Source organism: Balaenoptera acutorostrata, chromosome 20 (genome assembly GCF_949987535.1).
Source record: "Balaenoptera acutorostrata chromosome 20, mBalAcu1.1, whole genome shotgun sequence".
Taxonomy (NCBI): domain Eukaryota; kingdom Metazoa; phylum Chordata; class Mammalia; order Artiodactyla; family Balaenopteridae; genus Balaenoptera; species Balaenoptera acutorostrata.
Window position 1 is genome coordinate 3,780,503 of NC_080083.1, and position 22,887 is coordinate 3,803,389.

Below are 22,887 nucleotides of genomic sequence, written 5' to 3' on the forward strand. Positions count from 1 at the left end.
CATGATTCTCTCCCTCTGCCCCCCGACCACCCTCCAGCCAATCACCTGGCTGCATCCTACCGGATGGATGGGTTTGACCCTTCCCTTCCCCCACCCCCAATCAGGCTGGTCCCCGATGTCCTGCTTTCCCACAGCTCCTCCTCATGGCCCCCTTGTCACACTGCGTTGCATCTTCGCCTCCCCCAGGAATTACTTGAGGCAGGACATGTGTCTTATTTAGGTTGTGTCCCGAGCAGTGGTAGGCACTCGGTAAATATTTACTGAACGAATGAACTCATCTCTGCACCCAGCTTCTTCTTGCTTCAAGTCACACGGAATAGCGTATCCCAAACACGTCTCTGAACATCCCCCCCGTCAGACGACTCCCCTTCCCAAGAATTTCCAGAGTCTTCTGTTGTTGACGGCTTCCCATGGAGATGTGGTGTCCTCCATTGTTACTTCTTCTGCTAAATATATCAAAAGAGAAAGCACGCAAGGTCTAGATGTTTTGAGGCCAGGATTCCATGGACGAATGATAACAGCTTCATCTTTATCTTTGTAAAGATATAAAAGAGCCTCTAGCACCTGCACAAGTATGAAGGCTGAAGGAAGGCTCATCAGTGCGTTCTACTCACCTTTCTCAGGACACTACGCCCTGGGGACCTCAAACCCCTTTCAGTTCCCAGAAAACAGACTGTTGGATGGGAACAGACTATCCCAAGCTCTCAAAGGAGGAATGCAGGCTTGAGCCCACAGATATGTTACTACAGCAGATCTTGTGCTATCTCGTGAGTACTTTATCATCTTTCGCCCCCAGTAATAATAAACAAGAGTGGGAATGAAAAAATAAAACTAGATGCTAGTGATGGGCACTGTCGGTTTAGATGAGCTTTTCATAACTGAGAACGTGACCCCCGGGGGAATCTTCCGCCTTGAATGGCCCATCGGTGCCCCTGAGGGAGTCAGTTGTGTATTCAGTTGTGAAGGATAGGAGAAATAATTATGGATCCTATACAAAGTGCTGGAAATACATTATTGAACATTGAATCGAGAAGGGAAGTTGCATTAGGGCTTTAAAGGATTCTAGCTCTCTTTTAAAAACCCCTTATGATATATAAGTCTATCATCCCACTTTCAGGCAGTTTCAGGAACATGTTAGCGATGATAGCTTGGGGGCTGCCCGACAAAATAGGACACGGCAGAGTGAGGGAAGCCAGACAGCCATGGCCACTGTTTGCAATGCTGTGAGATCGACATTCCCTTAAAGGAGACCCAGAGTTAGAAGGGGTGACCGCTTAGTAATGGACTTGGTAAAGATCATGGGACAGGGGAAAAGGTACCTGAATAGGAATCCAAGCTCTCCAGTTTCAAAAGGAAATGAAGTCTATGCCCTAACACAGTGGTTTTCAACCTTTAGTAGGAATCGGAATCATCTGGAAAGCTTCTGAAATGCGGAGTTTCTGACTCAGTAGGTCTGAGATGGGGCCTGAGGATTTACATGTCTATCGGCTTCCCAGGGAATGCTGACATGGTCCAGGACACACACTTGGAGAACCAAGGCTCTCAATCTTGGCTACATGTTAAAATCACTTGGGGAGGGCTTCCCTGGTGGCGCAGTGGTTGAGAACCTGCCTGCCAATGCAGGGGACACGGGTTCAAGCCCTGGTCTGGGAAGATCCCACATGCCGCGGAGCAACTAGGCCCGTGAGCCACAACTACTGAGCCTGTGCGTCTGGAGCCTGTGCTCCGTAACAAGAGAGGCCGCGATAGTGAGAGGCCCGCACACCGCGATGAAGAGTGGCCCCCACTTGCCGCAACTAGAGAAAGCCCTCGCACAGAAACGAAGACCCAACACAGCCAAAAATAAAAAATAATAAATAAATAAATAATTTTTAAAAAAATCACTTGGGGAGCTTTCTATTTAATTTCATTTTATTTTTTAATTTTTTCAGCTTTACTGAAATATAATTGACACTTAACGTTGTGTAAGTTTAAGGTGTACAACATCTTGATTGGATATGTTTATAAACTGCAAATTAGGGACTTCCCTGGCGGTCCAGTGGTTAGGACTCTGCGTTTCCACTGCAGGGGGCACAGGTTCAATCCCTGGTCGGGGAACTAAGATCCTGAATGTCATGCAGTGTGGCACGGCCAAAAAATAAATAAATAAAAATTAATAAAATAAAATAAATTGCAAATTGATGACCACCATTGTATTAGCTACCATCTCTATCCTGTGCCGTATTTATCATTTCTTTTTCTGTGGTAAGAACGTTTAAGATCTGCTTTCTTAGCAACATTCAAATACACAGTACAGTATTATAAGCTATAATCACTGTGCTATATGTTAGATACCCAAACTTTTTTTTTTCTATTTTTTGGCCACGCTGCGTGGCAGGCAGGATCTTAGTTCCCCGACCAGGGATTGAACCCGTGTCCCCTGCAGTGGAAACGCTGTGTCTTAGCCACTGGACCACCAGGGAAGTCCCCGATACCCAAACTTTTCACTTATAACTGGAAGTTTGTACCCTTTGACCAATATCTCCCCATTTCCACCATCCCCCAGCCCCTGGCAACCAGCATTCTGCTCTGTTCCTCTGCGTTTGCCATTTTTAGATTCCACATATATGTGAGATGACACAATATTTGTCTTTCTCTGTCTGACTTATTTCACTAAGCGTAATGCCCTCAAGGTCCATGCTTGGGGAGCTTTTTAAATACACCAGTGTCGGGGCCTCATCCCCTAGAGAGTCTAATGTAATTGGTCTAAGGTGTGTTAGAGCTTCAGTAATTTTTAAGACCTCTCTCAGTCATTCGAGTATTTGCCCAAGCTTGAGAAATACTGCTCTAAACTGTGCCATCAGGTTAATGAGTAGATTTTAGGTCCATTTTATTACCTTTCTGTAGAAAAAGCAAAAAACCGATGGGGTGAGGTGCAAAGTCAGGTCAGCACTCAAGGCCCACGCATATATCACCTAGTGGCATACTCCTAGGTTTGAAGGAACAAGTTCTATAAACTGCAGGCTTCTGAAAACCAGGTGTTAACAAGAGACTTGTCTCTAGACTGACGAGCAGGGATCTTCCTATTTGGAGGGGCATTCTTTTCACTACCTTTCCAAAATGCTAGGCTGGACTCAACACCAAAAAGCATGAGCAATCATTTCCTCTTCAAGTCTCTTCCAGCCTTCACGGCAAGATGCACATCTCAGGTGAGTGCTAGTCTTCAACAGGAGTGACCTTTGCCGGGAGCAGTGGATAGCTTATGGCCAACGTGGCTTGAGTCATATATAACTAGAGATTACTAGCGTCTCTTTGTTTTCACTGTATCTACGTTTTTTATTATTACCTCCTCTTTATGGCAAGAGGTAATGGCTATTCACCTAAAACTGTAATATGTTTCCTTTTTAAATTGAATAAAAGTTTCAGTTATATAAAATGAATTAAGTCCTAGACACCTACTATACACCACAGTGTCTATAGTTAACAATACTATGTTGAATACTTAAAAATTTGCTGAGTGGGTGGATCTTGTGTAAAATGTTCTTACCACAAAAACAGTAAATAAAAATGGTGGGAGGAAACTTTTGAAGGTGATGCATATGTTCATGGCATGGATGGTGGCATTGGTTTAATGGGTGTATAATTATTACCAAATTCATCCAGTGGGATACACTAAATATGTACACTTTTTGTATGCCAATCTCACCTCAATAAAGTGGTTTATAAAAAAGAAAAAGAAGAAGTCAGAACTCTTGGGTTTGAGCCTTAATGTATCAACTTAGTGTCGGCTATTTTAAAACGCAACCAGAGGTGTACCAAATGAAAATAAATCTCAATTGAAAATTGAAAAAAAATTAAGTAAAAGAATGAATCAGGGCTTCCCTGGTGGCGCAGTGGTTGGGAATCTGCCTGCTAGTGCAGGGGACATGGGTTCGCGCCCTGGTCTGGGAGGATCCCACGTGCCGCGGAGCAGCTGGGTCCGTGAGCCACAACTACTGAGCCTGCACGTCTGGAGCCTGTGCTCCGCAACAAGAGAGGCCGCGATAGTGAGAGGCCCGCGCACCGCGATGAAGAGTGGTCCCCGCTCGCCGCAACTAGAGAAAGCCCTAGCACAGAAACGAAGACCCAACATAGCAATCAATCAATCAATCAATCAATCAATCAATCTTAAAAGAAAAAAAAAAAAAAGAATGAATCATATGTTTAAAGTAGTAAATAATAATCCATAACGGTGCAGGTGGTGTGCTATGTCAAGAGAAAACAGATACGGAAATGCCCTCTTGTCCAAACCCTTTTCCACTCCATCCCAAAGACAAGGAACTCCAAATGACAGACGTGAGAATACTCTGAAAATGTGAGAAGAGAATGCTACCTTCCCCCAAATCACCAGGCAACAGTGCCCTGCTACATGGCACCCATAGTGTGGCACATGCCCACGCATGACAGCCCCTCACACCCACCCTGGCCAGACCCTGAGGCACTGAAGTTGTAGCACATGGCGTTCTTGGGGTCCCATGGACAGTCTCCAGGGGGCAGGAGCTTGCTCACTGATCTTGCAGCCTTCAGAGTCATTTACAAAAAATCTACCCCAAATACTTGCAGACTATTTGGATTTTGGATCAAATCTTTTAAAATACGAAAGATCAGCGTGCCTTTGGAATACCTTTGTGTGTGTGTGCATGCATGTGATTATTCAATCAAACACCATCCCCTTGCCCATCCACAACATATAATAAAACACAGAATTACCCACAAGTTGGTAAAATATATTTTATTTGTTCATAAAAAGAAATAGTATGAATTACCAGAATTTCATTTTCCTAGAAACATCTTTCTCTGTGTAAAATTAATTTGTGTTATACATAGGACAAAATATTTGATTTAATTTTTTTTTCTTTTTGTACATATTGGTTATTCTAACATCCAGGTTATAGAGGACACACTGCTAGAATTTGCAGTATTCCAGGTTACTGGGCTGAATGAAACTCAGTCATAAATTAATGTTACAAAAGTGAAAAAAAATATCTAACCACACCTTGAAGTTTTACTGACCATCTTTCTTGATCAACTAAAAAGAAAAAGGACATTGACTTCCATGTCAGCATTTTAGACACTATGTGTTTCTAGTTTAGCGGAACCTTCCATTTTCCTTTCTCATGAAAATATCCTGGTAGGATCTGAAACTGTGTTTCTCCAAAGGCCTATAAGGTACCTGTCACTCAAAATGACTTCATAGGAGGATCCCATGAAGAAGACAACTTCTCTTCCTTCATCTTCCAATTAAACGTTTATGATGCAATCACTACACCTAAACACCCTTCCAGGTACCACTTACCAAGTACGAACACCTCAAAGACAGCATGGGCTCGACAGGAACAATAACAACCTCCAAATTTTTTGTTAACCTTTTTGTTTGTTTTTAAACAAACTGAGCGGAATAAAGTACCCCATGAATATCAGAGCTTTTCCTGTAATCCGGAAGAAACCCAAAACGTGTTAGGACAAATTGCCAAACCAGAAATGGTGTTTGTCTTCTAGCAGCTAAAAGGTTAAGTCGGTGGTCGTGCAGATGGCTAGAACAGGAAGAAAGTCAAGGCCTAATTTTATGTATCGCCCAACTTCTCCAGGAGGAAGACACGTGTGCCCTGTAATAAGTATCACGCGATGGGGGTGTAACCTTGGGGCCGATGCTGAGTCAGGAGCCGTCAGGAACCGTAAGCCGTCAGACTCCTCGGAAGAGATGCACAGGAAGTCTGATTTATTTGTCTTCCACAGAAAAACTCACTCTAGTCCTTCAGTGCTAATTATCGACATCTGTTTGGATTCAAGGATTTGACCCAGAATAGAATCTTGACTCACTTCAGTGTTCATGACTAAATGACCCTCCTCCTCTCTGAGGATTTCCTGTTTCAGTTTTAAGGCAGGGAATAAACAACTTAATCAAAAATGGTCCAGCTTAGAAAGATGAGCAGGGACCTGGAGGGGAAGGAAAAGTTCATGTGCATTTCCCTGCTGCTTTGTGGCAAACCCTTCTCTGAACTTTTTTTGCAAGTTGACATCACACACAATGTCAGAGCACGAGAGTAGACAGAAAGCGGACAGGGCCGGATCGGGTGGCAGATGTGGGCTGGCTTTGACTTTGAGCGATGTTATGCTGTAACGGAAAAGAGGTGTTCCCAGTTTTATTTCTAATGAGCCTTCTGATTGGAGAAATGCACGATCAATTAGCACCCTCATGAAGATGTCTTTGACACCCAAGCAGCAAGAGGGAAGAGCCATGCCATGATTATGGGCGTTCCCCTAAGTGCAGGTTCTACACGGCTTGGTAGAGGCAGTAACAAAGCTATGAAATGCACACAGCATCTCAGGAATGCACAGAGCTTCCGCCTCCACGTCCTCGTGCCCATCCTTCTACACCTTAGCTTTGCAGCTAAGCACGAACTAGCTACGTCGGGGCTAAAACTTGTGGGCAAAGACAGACCAGATTATCAATAAGACATCCCGTAAAGACCAGTGTTTTGTTTCACTGGCGAGCGAGTTATCCCATAGAACATACCAAAGTGTCCTTTGTAAATATCACAACCCAACCATTTTGACAGTATCTTCCCATATGTTCCTTAGTGAAAGTAGAACATAAATGACAGTTCTTTGATATTGCTATATGGTTACCCAAATGCCACTAGCTGGTCATCACAAATGACCCCTCCTCTGCCCCCTCCACGGAGAGGTAGGGGAGGGCATTCTGCGTCACCAGCAACAGTGCTGACACCCCTTCTGCCAGGGCCTGGCTAAAACAAGGGACAGCGGCACAGGCTCGAGCGCTTGCAGGCAACACGGGCCAGCGTTCCCAGTCTCTTTTTACAAGAGCCTCTCCTGGTTCTCGCTGTTTGGCTGTTGGCTACAGAGCGTGTTGTCTGAGATGAGCTAGGAATTCCAGGGAGGGGAGTTCCAGACACCAAACAGGGGCTGGCTCCGCACCTAGTGGCACCTTGGTAGACTCAGATGGCGTGGGATGAACCTGACCCCTGCAGGTCTCGACACCCGGCACCCTTGGTTCGATCCGGTGGCTCTGCTGGCCTAGGGGATTCTTTGGTGTGTCAAAGCAGAACCGTCTGCCTGGAGAACGGAACACGATGCACTCGCATGCAAATTAGAAGGGATCGTCTTTATTTCTAAAGCAGCAGCCGAGCATCTCACACACGGGACCTGCAGAAGTGGGGACTGATATTTGCATACACTTCAAGCCGGTCATTGAACCAGGGATGGGGCAGAAGATGAGGCAGGGGGCATCCTTCAGAATCCAAAGGTAAAGTCAAGGGCCCTGACAGGCAGACTCTGAAAGGATGTGGAGGTTCCTGCCAAGGTAGTGATTCCCCTGTGTGCTGAGCGGACTTGGGGGGAAAACCGAGCGCTGTGGTTTGGAGTCTACGCCCTTGGATGTGTCAGCACGTCAGCGAGAAAGCTGCTATGTGAAGGTCTGGCGGCCCAGAGCTCCCAGAGGTGCCCAGGCAGGAAGGGAGGTGGAAGCTTCCATATGAGGAGGTGGGCAAGTGCATCCAGACAGCGATCGAAGGCTGCATACCCGTAACAACAAAAATCTCAAGTTGTGCTTTTCTTCTTTTTAAATACAATGGGTAGAAAGAAAGAAAAAAAAAAAAAAAAAAGGAAGCACCATCCATTGTGAAGACAAGAAGAAAATATTAGAAACACTTTGGAATGTTAACAGATTATGTGACTCTCTAAAGAGCGTGGCTAGGCAGCTTAGTGAATTAATTGCTTATGAATTAAAAATAAATTATTATAAAATAGATTTCTGTACATTTTACATACATATAATCTCTCTCAATATTTCCTAAGCCCCGGGTAGGGGAGGCGGGGGGTGGGGGCGGGAGGGTCTGATCAGTCCCAGCCGAAGTCGTGGCCCGTCATCTGGTAGAACTTGCGGTTGAAGGGCCGGTAGAAGTCGCGCAGCCGCCGCAGGACCTGGCCGTCGATCTCGGGGTGGGGTCTGCCCTTGGTCTTGCCCAGGCAGTGAGGGCGGCCGCTGCCCTCGGCCTTCTTGAGGCAGGGGAAGCCCTTGGTCTGGTTGAAGTAGAAGTGCTTGTCGGAGATGATGCGCTTGAGGCCCAGGAAGTCCTGCACGCGGCCCAGCTCGCCGGCCGGGTCGCGCACCAGCCGCTCACCGCTCACGAAGAGCAGCTGCCGGGCGGGGAAGTGGCGCAGCCAGCGCTCCAGGTGCTCGGCGTACAGGCCGATCTGGATGGCGCTCCACGCCCGGTCCACGAGGCCCGCCGTCCGGTTCCTGAAGGCCAGGCTCTCGAAGCTGGGGATGTCGGGCCGCTTGGACAGCGTCTGCGTGTAGTCCGAGACGGCCCTGGTCACCGGGTCCCGCACCACCACCAGGAGCTTGGTGTCCTTGGACATGGCCGAGATGCGCGCGGGCGCCTCGCGCGTCACGAAGTAGCTGGGCGTCTTCTCCATGGTGATCTGCCCCTCCAGGGTCCTCGGCATCAGGTCCCTGGGCGGAGCAGAAAGGCACGTTAGAGCCTGAAGACTGAGCGCCTTCCCCTGATTGCCACCGCGAGCTCCTTCCCGGGAGAGGGAGGGTCTTACAGACCCGGAGCCTGAGTTGAGATACCGACCGCTCCACTTAATGGATGTGTGACCGTGATCGCGGAGAAGTCGCACAGACGCAAGGCTGTGCACCCTTGGTTCCTCGTGGATGCACTTAATGGGAAATAATAATACTACCGATCTCCTACGGTTGTTGTGATGATTAAACGTATTAATATACCTCAACAGCTTAGAAAAGTGCCTGGCATAGGCAGGGAGACTTGTATGATATCTATCTTAGCATAATTTAAACATAAGTATGTAGGCAAAACTGCTATAACCTACAGGAAAGATAGGACATGATATTTGGACGAAAAAGCAGTTCTGTGTGGTGATTAGCACTAAAAATCACAGGAATCAATGATATAAGACTGAGCCTGATTTGCTCCCTGAGTTTCAGCATCCGAATATGTGAAACGGGAATGATTTCCACCCACTGCATTCGGTTGTTGCGGGGTTTGTAAAATGGAAGCATTTAGCTTAACATTTAAGCACCGTGGGCTTGGACATCAGACCGCTTGGGTTCAAATCCCAGTTCGGTCACTTATAAGCTGTCTCATTTTCAGCAACTTACTTTCTGGCCCTCTCTCCTCAGCTGTAAGACTAAAGATGATAATACCAACCTTATGGGAGTTTAATGAGGATTAAGACAATTAATGATCACGATATGCTTTGAACGTGCCTGGCATACGTTATATATTCGATATTCACTAGCTGCGGCTACTACTCCATTATTAAGATCATTATGACCGTGTTCAGTACACAGTTTACAGCACACAGTAGGACCACGCTGAGCATGCGTGTGTACACGTTGGTGTGTGTACATCAGAAGGAGATGTGTTACCTAATCGGACACTAAGTAGTGGTCACAGATGTACAATCTTCCATTTGCTATGGGATAGAGATTTCTGATTGATTCCAACCTGGGCCCAGGAATTGGAAAAAAGACAATTTCCACATCATTTTTGACCAAATATTTACCTCTCAGTAGGACATTCTGAACTTCCAGCTTCAACGCATCCCTAATCTACTGAGACCAAAATCCCTCTAGGGAGACATTTATAGAAATGACGATATAAACTCTATTGCAAGCGGCAGAAAGGGCAACGGGTTCCTCCTTCATAGCAAGTTAGAGGAAGCAGGCTTCTCACCGAAGGACTGCCTTGCAGCCCTGCAGCTGCCCCCGGCTTAAGCTAAAGCTGGATTGACCCACTTTGCCCATTAACCACTTAGACAAACGTAGCCGTGTCATCAGGCTAATGTGATGAAGGATTAAAGAGGGGCCCGGTTCTCAACTAATTTTGCATTTCACTCAAAAGCAGGTCGAGTTTGCTCAAGTTCTAGTTGTTTCCAGTGTTCAGCCATTTGCACCTAGACTGAGTCTACAAGAAAGGGTTTAATATTCAGCATCCAAGTGCTATACCGCTATGACTGAAGGAAACCCAACCCGCCAAGTTCTCCAGGGCCAGGGCAGATGGAGTGGGTTTGGGGTCTGTCTTCAGAGGGTCCGTCTGACCTGGTGTGGGCGCCGAAGTCCAGCCTCCGGTCTGAGTCTCAGCACCCCCTTGATTGAGGGATGTGCTCCTCACCTGTCCATGCCTCAGTTTTCTCATTTGACCGTGAGATAAAGGATGATGCCCACCCCCCAGGGTTCCTGGGAGGCCTGTGACACTCCTTGTGACCAAGCCTGGGTGCCAAGGAAATGCTGTCAATTCCCTTCTGTTGACAGCGTCCGGGAAAGGGTGTAAGGAAGCAAGGTCTGCACACGGAGACTGGTCACTCCCTCGGATCTACCCCACAGAGGGGCCACGGGGACGGCCCCCGGGAGCGGCAAAGCTGCAGGAACAGCGGACGTGGCTCTCAGCCTGTCTGGGCTCCAGAACCGTCTCTGAACTATTGCGGCCTGCGTCCCCTCAATGTCCTAAAACAAGGGCCTGGTGGTCATGGGACAAAATGGCCAAATGAGAAAGCGCGTACCAGGACTAGCAGAAAAGGATGGGAGATTCTCACCGTCCTCCGGTCCAAAGGCACAGCCCCCTCGGCCATAAACAAAGGATCCCTGAGCCGTGGGCAGATTCTTGGGTTGGACCACCCACCGGTCACCCTCGCCATCCTGGGGTACCAGCTCCAAGGGACCCCGCCTCCCCAGGATGGTCCAGAGTCTGCACACATATGTCAGAAAGCGCTCAGACTTTCTCTGATTATCAAATAACAGCCGGGGAAATTGCTGACACCAAGCCTCAGCCCCCGACCACTGCAGGCTCCACGGTCACTCTCCTCGGGGCGTACTTGGTGCAGACGCCGAGGAGCTGGTGGGTGAGTGCACCACGGGGCTCTCCATCATTTCGGCAGGTGCCTTCCGAACCCCTTCTGCCGGCTTCCGGGGGCACTTCCGTGGCGGGGGGGAAGGGAGCCGAATACGCCACCCGAAATATGTCTCTTTGGCATGAGGGTTATTTTAGGCTGATTATTTTTAAGAAACAGCAGACGTAGAAAAGTACTGAAAACCAGTGAAAGTTACCCTTTAGTAAGAGAAATGTACATGTATAAGGGAAATGTAAGAGTGTCTTCCTCTGTGTACCAGGAAGAGAAGAACAGGTACGTCTCTAGAAACCCTTATCCGGAGTTAAATCTGCCTAACAACTGTACCCTTATCTACTGGGCTTTTCCCCACCACCTCCCAGAACTGGCCTCCCCCTTCAAAATCTTGTTTTGTCTTCAGCTGGAGATGGCGTTTAAGATGGCGGCTTGGGCCATTTCTAAGAGTTGCTCAGGTTTCCTGGGTATCTCCCACATACACAGGAGGTACACATGTTCTTAAACTTGTTTGTTCTTCTTGTGTTGCCTGTCTTAAACTTGTTTGTTCTTCTTGTGTTGACTGTCTTTTATTACAGGGAGTGAGGGGTCTCAGCTCTAGAAGGGTGGAGGGAAAATTATTTGTCCTCCCCTACCCAGGCCCCGGGCTCAGACAGAGCTGGGCATCTCCCCAGCACAGCCCTGTGGGCCCATCCAGCGGGGAACACAGCACAGCCCGAGAAGTGTGCGGAGAGCTCCTGGCAGAACCTTCCGGGCGGTTACAGGCAAGTCCCCTTTCTAGCCTTATCAGCTCTTCTCCCACGCCCGCCACCCAGTCCCAGAGCAAAGCCCTTACCATTCACTTCCTGGGCCCAGCTTCCGCCTCCCCGCCCTTCACTGGCCGGGCTCTCCTGTCCCAACACTCAGGACCTCTCGGAGCAGAGCAGTGGCTCGGAGAAGACAGGACGTGGCCGAGGGTGACCCCCGCACGTGGACCCTGCGCGCCCATCCCTCCAGAGGCGCCTCCAGCCCCAGGCTGGTCCCCTGAGCCAGCAGGGAGGCTGCAGCTTAACTGAGCAGCTCACCAGGAAAGCCAGTTTCCCAAACTGACAGTCACAGCTAACAATTATGCGGCGCTGTGGGGCTCCCAGAGAACCTCTCACACACACCATCTGATCTAATCCCTCGCACAAGCCTTTGAGGAGGCATTGCCAGGCCCCAACTTACTGAGGAAGGAGCTGGGGCTGACGGGGAGGGTCCCCGGCCTCCAGGCCGAGAGCTGAGACCCAGAGTCAGGTCCCCTGACGCCCCTCATCACAACCGCTGCCCCAGCCTTCTCTGTTTTTCTTACGGTGATGAAATTTACAAAGAGCCACACACCTGTCCTCTCTCTAAAGAGATAACCTGTATTTCTTCTTCTCATTCAGAGATGAGCATCTTAATAATAGGTATTCCAGAGCCAGAATCACACGCCTACCATCACGATTGTTCAAAGATCAGTCAGATTTCGAAACAATGGATATCTCAGGGTAACACACGCCCGCCCGCGGATAACTGCATGGGAAGGGGCTGGGAGGTCAGGACGGGGCTGCGAGGTCAGGACGGTGGCAGCAGCTCCTTCTGCCAGCGCCGTCCCCCAGCCCCCTCCTCCCCTCTTCCACCACGCGGGCGGGAAGAGACACCTCTTCAACACCTGGCATGTCCCCCATGGGTGCTTGTGAAGACAGTGGGGTGCAAGTCTCAAGAAGACGCATGCTCACACCCACCAGAAGCTTCCCTCGGGACAAGCCGAGGAGACACTGAGCAGAGGTGTCGGGTGACCCTCACGACATTCAGGCCTGGGGATGACCAGCCCGGTGACCTTCCGGGAGCACCAGGGCCCTCAAAGAGCTGGGCCACGGAGCAGGAACTTGGGAAACTGGTGGGTTTGCAGGGGGCGTTTCAGGCTTTCGACGTGTTTCATGAAATTCACAGGAGAGTGGCGTGCCTCTCAGTGGCGGCCAGATTCGCGCTGGATGCCAAGGGTGCCAGGAATTGGACGCCTGGGCCCAGCCCCAGACCCACCGAATCAGGCCCGTGTGGGCGGGGTCCCGTCGCGGGAGTCTCTCCAATGACGCCAACCTGCAGCCAGACCGGAAATCGCCCCCTGGGGCACCTGTGGACCTGGCAGCTGCCGTGCACTTCAGCCACTTATTCTGCTGATGCCATGTGCACCTACTGGGGGTGCTGGGTGGGGACAGAGACCCCCATGGTGAAAAAAAATCGAGAAAACAATGCTGTGAACAGAACAAAAGTTGTTCCGCTAATCCAAGGCATGATTTGAGTCAAAGGCCTGGAGTGAAGTCTAGAGAACTCGGAGTCATACCCTCCCCGCTGAAAGCAGACCACGCCCCAGAGTGAGTGACGGTGACGCCCCGGGATCTACAAACCACAGAGGAGGAATGTAACAAACAGAACAAACAAAATACAGTCAGGTTCAATGCAAATAAAGAAAAGGATGTTTGTTGCCCCTAAATACATGCATGTGTGCATACACACAGAGATACACACACACACACACACCACACACATACACACTACAGAGTTAATTATCGAACACAAATTGGGCTCCCAGTAAATGAGGCAAACTGAAGGAAGTAAAAGAAACGTAAGGTTGTCTCTACTCGTGTGCATAAGAGACTAAAAGATGCATCTAACTCTTTCATCGTCCAAAGTTAGATAATATCAACATAAACAGAAGAAAGAAAAAAAACAAACAGGTGAAGAATAGTACAAGTCCCAAATTATCTGATTTATGCTTTTGCCAAATTCAGGGCTTAAAACAAAACTAAGTTCTCTTTATTTTTAAAAACTCCAATGAAACTAAGATGAATTGATGTCAAAACGACCACTGGGCCATTTTCCTCTTTCCTAATCTTGTGGCAGGTGGACACGGAGTATGTCCAGAGTCAGGTGTGAGGATTTAGAATCTCAGCCCCAGGTCCGCGCTGACCTGTACGGGGCTTCACCAGACTCCGGAGTGGCTGAGATGTGACCTGTGGAGTCAGCCTCCCACAGGGGACTGACTGTCACGGGCTTTGCAGAAGCCCATCCTTTACAGCTGATCATCCCAAGTCTCGATGGGGCTCTGATGTGTTACTGCTGGGAGCAGACTCTTAAAAACAAACCTTCGGGCCTAAATGCGTAGGAACTTTGAATGAACCAGAGACGTTCTAAAAGCCTTATAATTCTGATGTTCTCCAGTAGCAAAGGTTGCCCTAATTTTCTTTTTCTGCTTCTTTTCTTTCTTCAGATGGCACGCCTCCTCCCAGGGTCCAGCAAGTGAACTTATTGTTTGAACTGGCAAATTACACAACAATAAAGCGGAAGGTTATTGAAATGGGTGTAACCCAATGCACTACAGCCGAACAGATGCCAAGACGTTGACACAAAGCAGATGATGGAAGTGAATGAACTTGAACTTCAGAGAGGGAACAAGCTGCAAGCCACATTGCGTTGGGGTGGGCCCATCTCCCCCTTGGATTGAGGAAAACTAGGAAGAGTTAGGGAAACATCCGGCCCCCTGTTTCCCTCTCCTGGGGGGAGAATGACCTCTTGCTTGATTACAGAAATACCCCACATATGCACACTATTATAAATAAAATAGATAACCAACAAGGACCTAGTGCAGAGCACAGGGAACTCTACTCAATATTTTGTAATAACCTATAAGGGAAAAGAATCTGAAAAAGAATATAGATAGATAGATATAGATATATGTATAAGCGAGTCACTGTGCTGTAACCTGAAACTAACACAACGTCGCGAATCAACTCTACCCCAATAAAAAAAATACCCGCACGTTTCCTGACCTCCAACAGCAATCTTTTTTCTTAATTCTAAAAATTTACTTTTTAACCTACATACAGTAAATAATCATTCTTGGTGTCCAGTTCCATGACTTCGGACACATACATAGAAATCTTTAACAACTAGCATCACGAACAAGATCCAGACCAGTTCTATCACTCCCAAATCTTTCCCTTGTGCTGCCCCTTTCCAACGAAGAGCTTAAAGCAAACTCCTTCCACAAGGCAAATTCCCTTACAAATAGCCCGAGGCTGCCCAAATCCTTGTTTGGATACCGTTGGGAGGAAAATCTTGATTGAAAAGAGAAAATGGTCAATAGAGACTTAGACATTTTGACATCACAGATCTATTTACTGTTGCTTTAAAAAAAAAAAAAAAAAAAAAAGAAGCTACAAGTTTTCACGAAGGTGAACAACCCTGGCCACATTCCTGCCTTTCCAGGCCTCAGCCTCCTGGTCTGTGAATTAGCACCGAAGAGGAGGTCGCATTCTGATAAACTGCTCTGAGGACAATCCCACTGTGGTGTCAGGTTGGTAACCGGCCAGGAAGCCGAAATGCCGCATCACTTTTAGCTGTTCCCAAAGCCCACGTCCAGCCCCTGAGAATTCAAAAAACAACAGAGCAGGGCTTCCCTGGTGGCGCAGTGGTTGAGAATCTGCCTGCTAATGCAGGGGACACGGGTTCGAGCCCTGGTCTGGGAAGATCCCACATGCCACGGAGCAGCTGGGCCCGTGAGCCACAATTGCTGAGCCTGCGCGTCTGGAGCCTGTGCCCCGCGACGGGAGGGGCCGCGATAGAGAGAGGCCCGCGCACCGCGATGAAGAGCGGTCCCCGCACCGCGATGAAGAGTGGCCCCCGCTTGCCGCAACTGGAGAAAGCCCTCGTAAATAAATAAATAAATAAGAAAATCCTTTAAAAAAAAAAAAAAAAAACAACAGAGCAGCCAGGAGAAACCTTTACACCCAGAAGAATCAGGATTTCTAGGAAGGTTACACCTCCCCTCCCCACCCTGCAAACAACTAAATAAATAAACCTCCACAGTCCGAAATCCACGTGGGGAATAAGGATGCCCCCCGCCTTTTTTTTTGAGCAGCTGATAAACCCGCAAGTATCAGCAGCAAAACTCAAAAACACTGGGACCCCCAGAGATGCAGGGAGAGGTGGGGCTGAACAGGTAGAGCACAGAAGACTTTTAGGGCGGTGAAAATACCGAGTGATACCGTCATGACGGATACGTGTCATTATGCGTTTGTCAAGCCCGCAGAACCGACATCTCCAAGGGTGGGCCCTGCTGTAAACTATGGACTTGGGGCGATGATGACGGATGTGTCAGTGTAAGCTCATCGTAAGCAGTGGACCACTCTGATGGGGGAAGGCTGTGCTTCGGGGGGAGCAGGAGGCCTAGGGGAATGGGGTTGAACCCCAAATTCATGCGCCGGTGCTCAGTTTCTGGAACTCTGCGCTTTCTGCTTGATTTTGCTGATTTTTGATTTTTTAATGTTGATTTAGTTTCCCTAAAACTGCCCTAAAAAAATAAATAAATAAAATCTGCTTTAAAAAAAAAAAAAAAAAAGGCAGCAACCCCGAACAACCCTGAGATCCCCTCTCTCCTTGGCTTCCTGTCTGTGAAGGCTGGTTTCCTCCTTGGGAAGAACGGGGTCGCACACCCTCGCACCCTCAGCCCGGGCCTCAACGCAGGTGCAGCATGCTCATGGGGACCCTTTCCTAACCCTCACCTTCCTCTGCAGCTCCAGTCGAGGGCTCTCCCTGGGATGCTGGGATCGCGGCACCTGTGCCTTCGTCACCTGTGACCACTCAGGAAGAAAGAAAACCCTTTCCTCCCAGGGAACACTGAGGGCTGTCAAAGGTAGCACATCTTAACCTGTGACAGGCAAGATCAGGGACTAAACAGCCAACTTCCTGCCTTGAAAATACATGCCAGAAAAACTCAGAAAACGAACAAAAAATAACAAGTCTTCTTTTATGAAAGGACGCCCTTGGGTTACTGGGATCTGACTGCTCGGCTGCCCAAGTCCCTCCCTCATCCTTTCCTCCTCCAGAGGCCTGGCCCACCCTGCCTGGTCCCCAGGGAAGGCAGTTAGGCTGAGGTTAGCTGAGTGCCTCAATCTCCCCATCACAGAGGCCGGGAAGCACTCAGCCGGCTAACTTGAAAAGGGCAGAAGGGCAGCTGGGGGGTCGCAGGGAGGGGACATTGCCAAGGAGCAAACTGCAAAGCTGTGGACAGTCCTGAAGGTAGCAGACACTGGCAGGTTCGGGGGCGAGGAGAGGGCACACGTCCCCAGAAGCTAGCGGGTGCTCTGGAGTCCCCAGGGTCATTAGAGTCCTAATCAGAGGGGTTTCTGCAGTGACAAGTGTGCGGGAAGCTGGTGTCACCTTTTCTGAAGGCGGCTGTGCTCACCACGATACCGCCGATGCCACACGGCTGTCACCTTTTCTGAAGGCCCATCTACCAGCCCTGAACATGCACCCCTAACTCTTCCCCGGGGAGGTGCCTTTCTACCTTGTGACCTTATAAATTACAGTGGACTTCGGGGGGAGGGGGTGCAAAGACAAAGGTCCAGCCTTGTAGCTTCCATCCCGACAGAAAGACGAGACACCCAGGGATGAGAAAGGAACTCTTCCCGTAAACTTGACTGTGGACAAGGAGACACCAGCGGCTCCTGAGACTTGTAACTCGAGCTGTAAGTTGTAACCCTGGGAAGTTTCTTCTTTAAAGCAGTTTTCTTCCCAGGGGAGGAGTGGGGGGTGGGGGAGGGAGGAAGATGGGGATCAGTTCAGCCCCTTCTTATCTGGAACCTTCTTCCTTTGTAGGAAGTCTCTGAGCCCACCAGATCGGAGCTCCCCTTCAAAGGGCCACATCTCCATAAATAATTATCTCCATTTGGGCGAGATGTTTGCATATCAAAGAACTCCTCTGGGAGGGTTTCAAATAATTTAAAATGAAATTGTAAATAGTCTGTTGCTCTCCGCGTCTCTCTGGTCCCCGGAGCAGTTGGGCTCCGGAAGTGATGTCATTATTCATTATAAAGTTTACTGGGTCTTTTTACTTTCTTTCTTTTTTTCTTTTTTTAAGGTAATGGGTAGAAAAGAAGAAAAATAACAAAGGATGGACTCCCCCCCCGCCCCGCCCCGCCCCGGGTCCCCTCCTTGGCCAACCCTCTCTCCTTTCTCCCCTCCCAGCCCCCAACCCCACTGCAAGGATTTGGCCTCCATTGTCCTAGAATTTCAATACTGCCCAGAAAATGAAAAGCCTTTGAATGCCATAAGGGGGCGGGGCTCAAAAGAGCATCTCACTCCTCTGGGTCAACTCAAGATTCCTTTCATTTTGGCAGAATCCTCTGTTATAGACCCTGCTTCACAAAGGCCTGAGTTCCTGTTCCTGGAAGGGGCTGGGGGGCTGGGGGGGTGGAGGGAGGGTTTCAATTAAAAGCTAATAGCCTTTTGTGTCTGCCCTCTGTGGGGCGTTGCTCGTGTTTATTGGACCTCACTGTGTGCGGGCACAAATCATGTGAAATCAGAGTAATCTGTGTCCCGTTTCCTGAAAAAAAAAAAAAAAAAAAGAGAAAAAGAAAAAAAACTTTTTTCATCAATAGAAAGAAAGAAAAAAGGTTCTCTGGGAAGCACACTCCCTAGAAAGTAAAATCAGCCGTACCATTGGGCAGAGGCAGGGCAGAGCAGAGGACCCAGAAAGGGGAGAGTAGGGCACCAGAGGCAGAGGCAGAAAGGCTGCCGCCGAAGCAGTTCTGCTCTTTCCTGCTTTGGCAGATTCTTCCCTGTGTAGACCTGACCTGCTCATCAGGGATGAACTCTGACCCGTGCGGGCTTCCCGTCTGGAACTGGCTCCTTTTCCCTGGGGCGCTGGGAGCCCCAGCTCTGCCTGGGTTACCTGCCAGGCAACAAAGGGCCAGCCCTCAGGCTGTTACACAGGCTGGTGTGTGTCACAGGCTCCGGTAAATCCTCTCCCAGCTCCCTGCTTCATACCCTGTGCCCTTGGCAACGAGATGCAAATGTTTGTAAACAGGCCCTTACTCCAGAGCTTCTGAGCCATTCCACACCGCCCCTCAACACAGCGTGGACGAAAATCACTTCCCCACCAGGGAAGCACTGCCCCCCGCCCCCCGCTTCTCCCAGGGCAAGGGGAGGGGACTTCCTGGCCCAGCAAAAGCCCAGTGGGCACTGGGCATACGAAGCCCTGGGCTCTGGTTCCTGCCCTGCCACTGACAAGAGCCTAAGACCTTGGACGAGGCACTCAAAGCTTTGGGCTCAGTTTCCTGTGTATAAAAATTAACGGACTGGGGGACTTCCCTGGTGGTGCAGTGGTAAAGAATCCGCCTTCCAATGCAGGGGACACGGGTTCGATCCCTGATCGGGAAACTAAGATCCCACATGCCGCGGGGCAAATGAGCCCACCTGCCACAACTACTGAGCTCTCACGCCTCAACTAGAGAGCCCGAGTGCCGCAAACTGCAGAGCCTCAACTAGAGAGCCCGAGTGCCGCAAACTGCAGAGCCCACGCGCTCTGCGGCCCGCAACTAGAGAGACGCCCACGCGCCTCAACAAAAGAGCCTGCATATCACAACTAAGACCCGACGCAGCCAAAAAATAAAAAATAATAAACAAAATAAATATTTAAAAAAATAATGGATTGGTTTAAAAGGGTGTTCTTAGGCTCTAAAATTCTATACGGGGACCCTTACAATCTCCATCTCTCCCTCCCCACCCTCATGCCACCTCCTCCTCCTCCAGCCAGCCATAGGTTGGCACAAGTTGGTAAAGGAGAACCTATATAAATATTCGATGATTGAATTGGTACAAAGTGTACTTCAAAGTGTACCTTAGGGGTACAGATCAACCCCAAGAGTGCAATTCAGGTGGAAGTCAATGTCAAGGGTATCCTAAAACTAGGCACTCACTCGTTAGGCAACCTGGTGCCCAGTGGAATAGAAAGGGAAGTAGGGTTCAAGGTCAGGCTATGTATCTTCAGGCAAGTTGCCTAACATCTCTGAGCTGTCTCTCTGTGTTTGTAAAATGGAGATATTTGTCCTGCTTTAAAAAAAAAAATGAGACTCAAATGTAGTTCATATGTGAATAAGCTCTTAAAGCAGCAAAACCCTTCCTATGGGTAAGGTGGAATGAACCCCACTTATGTCCCCTCTTTATTATCTCCTTTGACTTATGGCTCTAGATAGTAGGGATATTTCTAGGGAAATATTGTTAAGGAAAAAGAAATTCCTCATTGGTTCTTAAATTCAAAGTCTCCTGTAAAACAAATATTTGAAAGACTCTCCGTTTCCTGAAATTCTTCACTTGTGCTAGGAAAGATCCCATGTTTGGACCTTCCTTCTTAGATCCCTGGTAGGACCTTGGAGACCAAGACAAACCAAACTCCCCTTCTTGGGTTGACATCACTGAGTGGATGTGATGATCCAAGCCAAAGAGGAGCAGAAAATGAGGCAGTCTTTCATATGAACACATCCTACTTTGGAGGGTTCTTTCTTTCTTTCTCTCTCTCTCTTTCTTCATTTCCTTCCTTCTTTCTCTCTTTTGTTCCTTCTATCCTTCTCTCTTTCCTTCTTTCCTTCTCTCCTTCCTTCCTTCCTCCTTCTCTCTCTCTCTCTCTCTCTCTTTCTTTCTTACTTTCTTTCCATGGCAGAGAATGAGGTTTACATGAAGTAAAACAGTCCGCTTAGGGGCAGGGGTCCATCTCTGGCTGATGAAAAGAAACAACCCAACTGCTGAAACAACATCCACAGAATGAAGAGTTGATAGAATCCATTACCTTCCTGCCTCCTGACTGCAGGGACAGTAGGAGTTTGGGATGAGAGAGAAATCCCAGTCAATCCTCGACTTAAGTCCAAGACAATGGCTCCATCCCTCTCCCTGCTCGCCTTCTACTTTACAAACAGAACTCCACTTTATGGTTATCAGTTGAAAAGCTGATATAAAGTATAAAGTAAATTAGGTCAATAAAAACCCCAGACGTAAGTCTGAGTTAAGCTAAACTGAAGGGAAATGAGAGCAAATAAACTTCCCTTATCACAGGCTTTAAATAGCTCGAGAACATTTTAGAGAAGAAAAGAGGTACTTCCTAGAGAACATCCTTGGGAGTGTATAAACCTGGAGACACTGCTGACAAAGAAAACCCTGCAGTTTCTTATTTGCACGCCGATAATCAGCAGCAATTATTTCTTCCCAGTTGGTCTGACCTAGTGCTTGAAGCTGATCGGAAGGTGTCTAGAGAAAGGAAGTGACATGGCACGGCCGATGGAAATTCTGAAGACACCCATCAGGACTTCCCCGGTGGCACAATGGTTAAGAATCCGCCTCCCAATGCAGGGGACACAGGTTCAAGCCCTGGTCCGGGAAGATCCCACATGCCGCGTAGCAACTAAGCCCGTGTGCCACAACTACTGAAGCCCATGCGCCTAGAGCCCATGCTCCGCAACAAGAGAAGCCACCGCAGTGAGAAGCCCGCGCGCCGCAAGGAAGAGTAGCCCACGCCCGCCACAACTAGAGAAAGCCCGTGCGCAGCAACGAAGACCCAACGCAGCCAAAATAAATAAATAAATAAATAATAAATAAATTTATTAAAAAAATAAAATAAAGACACCCATCAAAGTGCCCTCTCTCCTACCCTTTTGGGGATTCTCAGCTTGTGAAGTACGGAAGCTTTCCAGAGCCAGTTTTCAGGAGGAGAAAGTCACATCCATTCATTATCACGGTCACCATTTTTTATAAAAACTCAGTGCATCTGTAACAGATTACTATATAAAGTCCAACTTGCTTGTGTGTTTCACGTCCAAAGATAGGACAGATGTAAAGTCTTGGAGGCTGAAGCTCTGCTCAAGTGTTCTGTATTACTTGAGCACGTCTCATCAAGATTGTTCAAATTTTATGAGAACTTCCTGATAGACGGTGAGTCTTAAAATTTCCAGCGATTCTTCTGTGCTTGAGACAAAGCGTTCCCTCCCCCCACTCCACAACTCGCACAAGGCAACAAAACTGTAAGCGCCAGGGAGATCAAATAACCAAATGGTTAGTGAGAGGGCTGCTGAGAATTACACGCAAGATTAGCCTTTTACCCCGCATTAGCCCCCGTGAAAAACTAACCCTGTAACCATTTTTAAGCCCTAATGACGATTTCTAAGATCAACATGTTTGGTTGAATCTTATGGCCCGCCATGTTTTGTTTTGTATTTATATGGACGGTGAATTGTAAAGATTTTTATCTTCAAAAGAAATACAAGACCAAAACCCCGCAAAACACCCAGCATAGGAAGCACTGGAAAATAATCTGCTGAATGAACACATAAATGAATGAAGAATGAACACATAAATGAATGAATGAACACATAAATGAATGAATGAATACATAAATGAATGAATGAAAGGAAATGAACTAGCAGTGCTTAAAGCTAATGACTAGAGGTCACAATGCAAATATGTAAAGAGAATTGGGGGCAACCTGGGATAATAAATTACCATGTGGGCCAGGTTTGAAAGTGGTGACCATCTCAGGATCCCAATGCTCAAAGTAGTTAATTCTAGAGCAACATTTATGTATCATCCTACCCATTATATTACGTGACACAATTACATTACGAGGCCGTACACATAAAGAAGGTCTTGACCGTGAGTGCTAAGCTACAGCAAAGAACAAGTTCCTTATTTCACCTGTGGGACAGAAGCCAGCCATGAGCGCCTCTCACTTTCAAACTTTGGATGCACCACCTCTGGGGGCCGGTAATAAACCACCTTGTCTCAAAACAATAAGTGGTCGCTGTTAACAACAGTAAAAAAAAAAAAAAGACTCTAATGAGCTGATGTCTATTCATTGTCATTCTACTTATTATTTTGCTTAAATTATTAAAATTCATTTGCATTCATCAAATGATGGTGGGGTGAGATACCCCAAATGTCTCCCCCCTGGGTCTCAAAAAGAAAACAGACCAGGAATGTGGACGTAGTCTCTCTCATGGATGGTTAAGGAACCAGTGAAATGGCACGTAGCTATCATTCACGGGGATGATTCTTGCCCTCCAGGGGCTGTGTATTTGGAGAGAAATTCCACATCCAGGAATTTTGCCAGTACATATTGCATTGAAATGTGGAAAAGAAGCACCCAGAAGT

At 48.1% G+C, this 22,887-nt stretch overlaps 1 protein-coding gene across 1 annotated transcript in view; it reads right to left on the reverse strand.

Annotated features, from left to right (window-relative positions):
- Positions 1-4,783: 4,783 nt before the first annotated feature.
- Positions 4,784-22,887, reverse strand: part of LOC130705866 (heparan sulfate glucosamine 3-O-sulfotransferase 3B1) — a 43,042-nt gene continuing 24,938 nt past the window's right edge. The window contains exon 2 of the mRNA XM_057535567.1: positions 4,784-8,497. Coding sequence (XP_057391550.1) covers positions 7,879-8,497 — 619 coding nt within the window. The 3' untranslated portion in view covers positions 4,784-7,878. The remainder of the gene's footprint in view (positions 8,498-22,887) is intronic.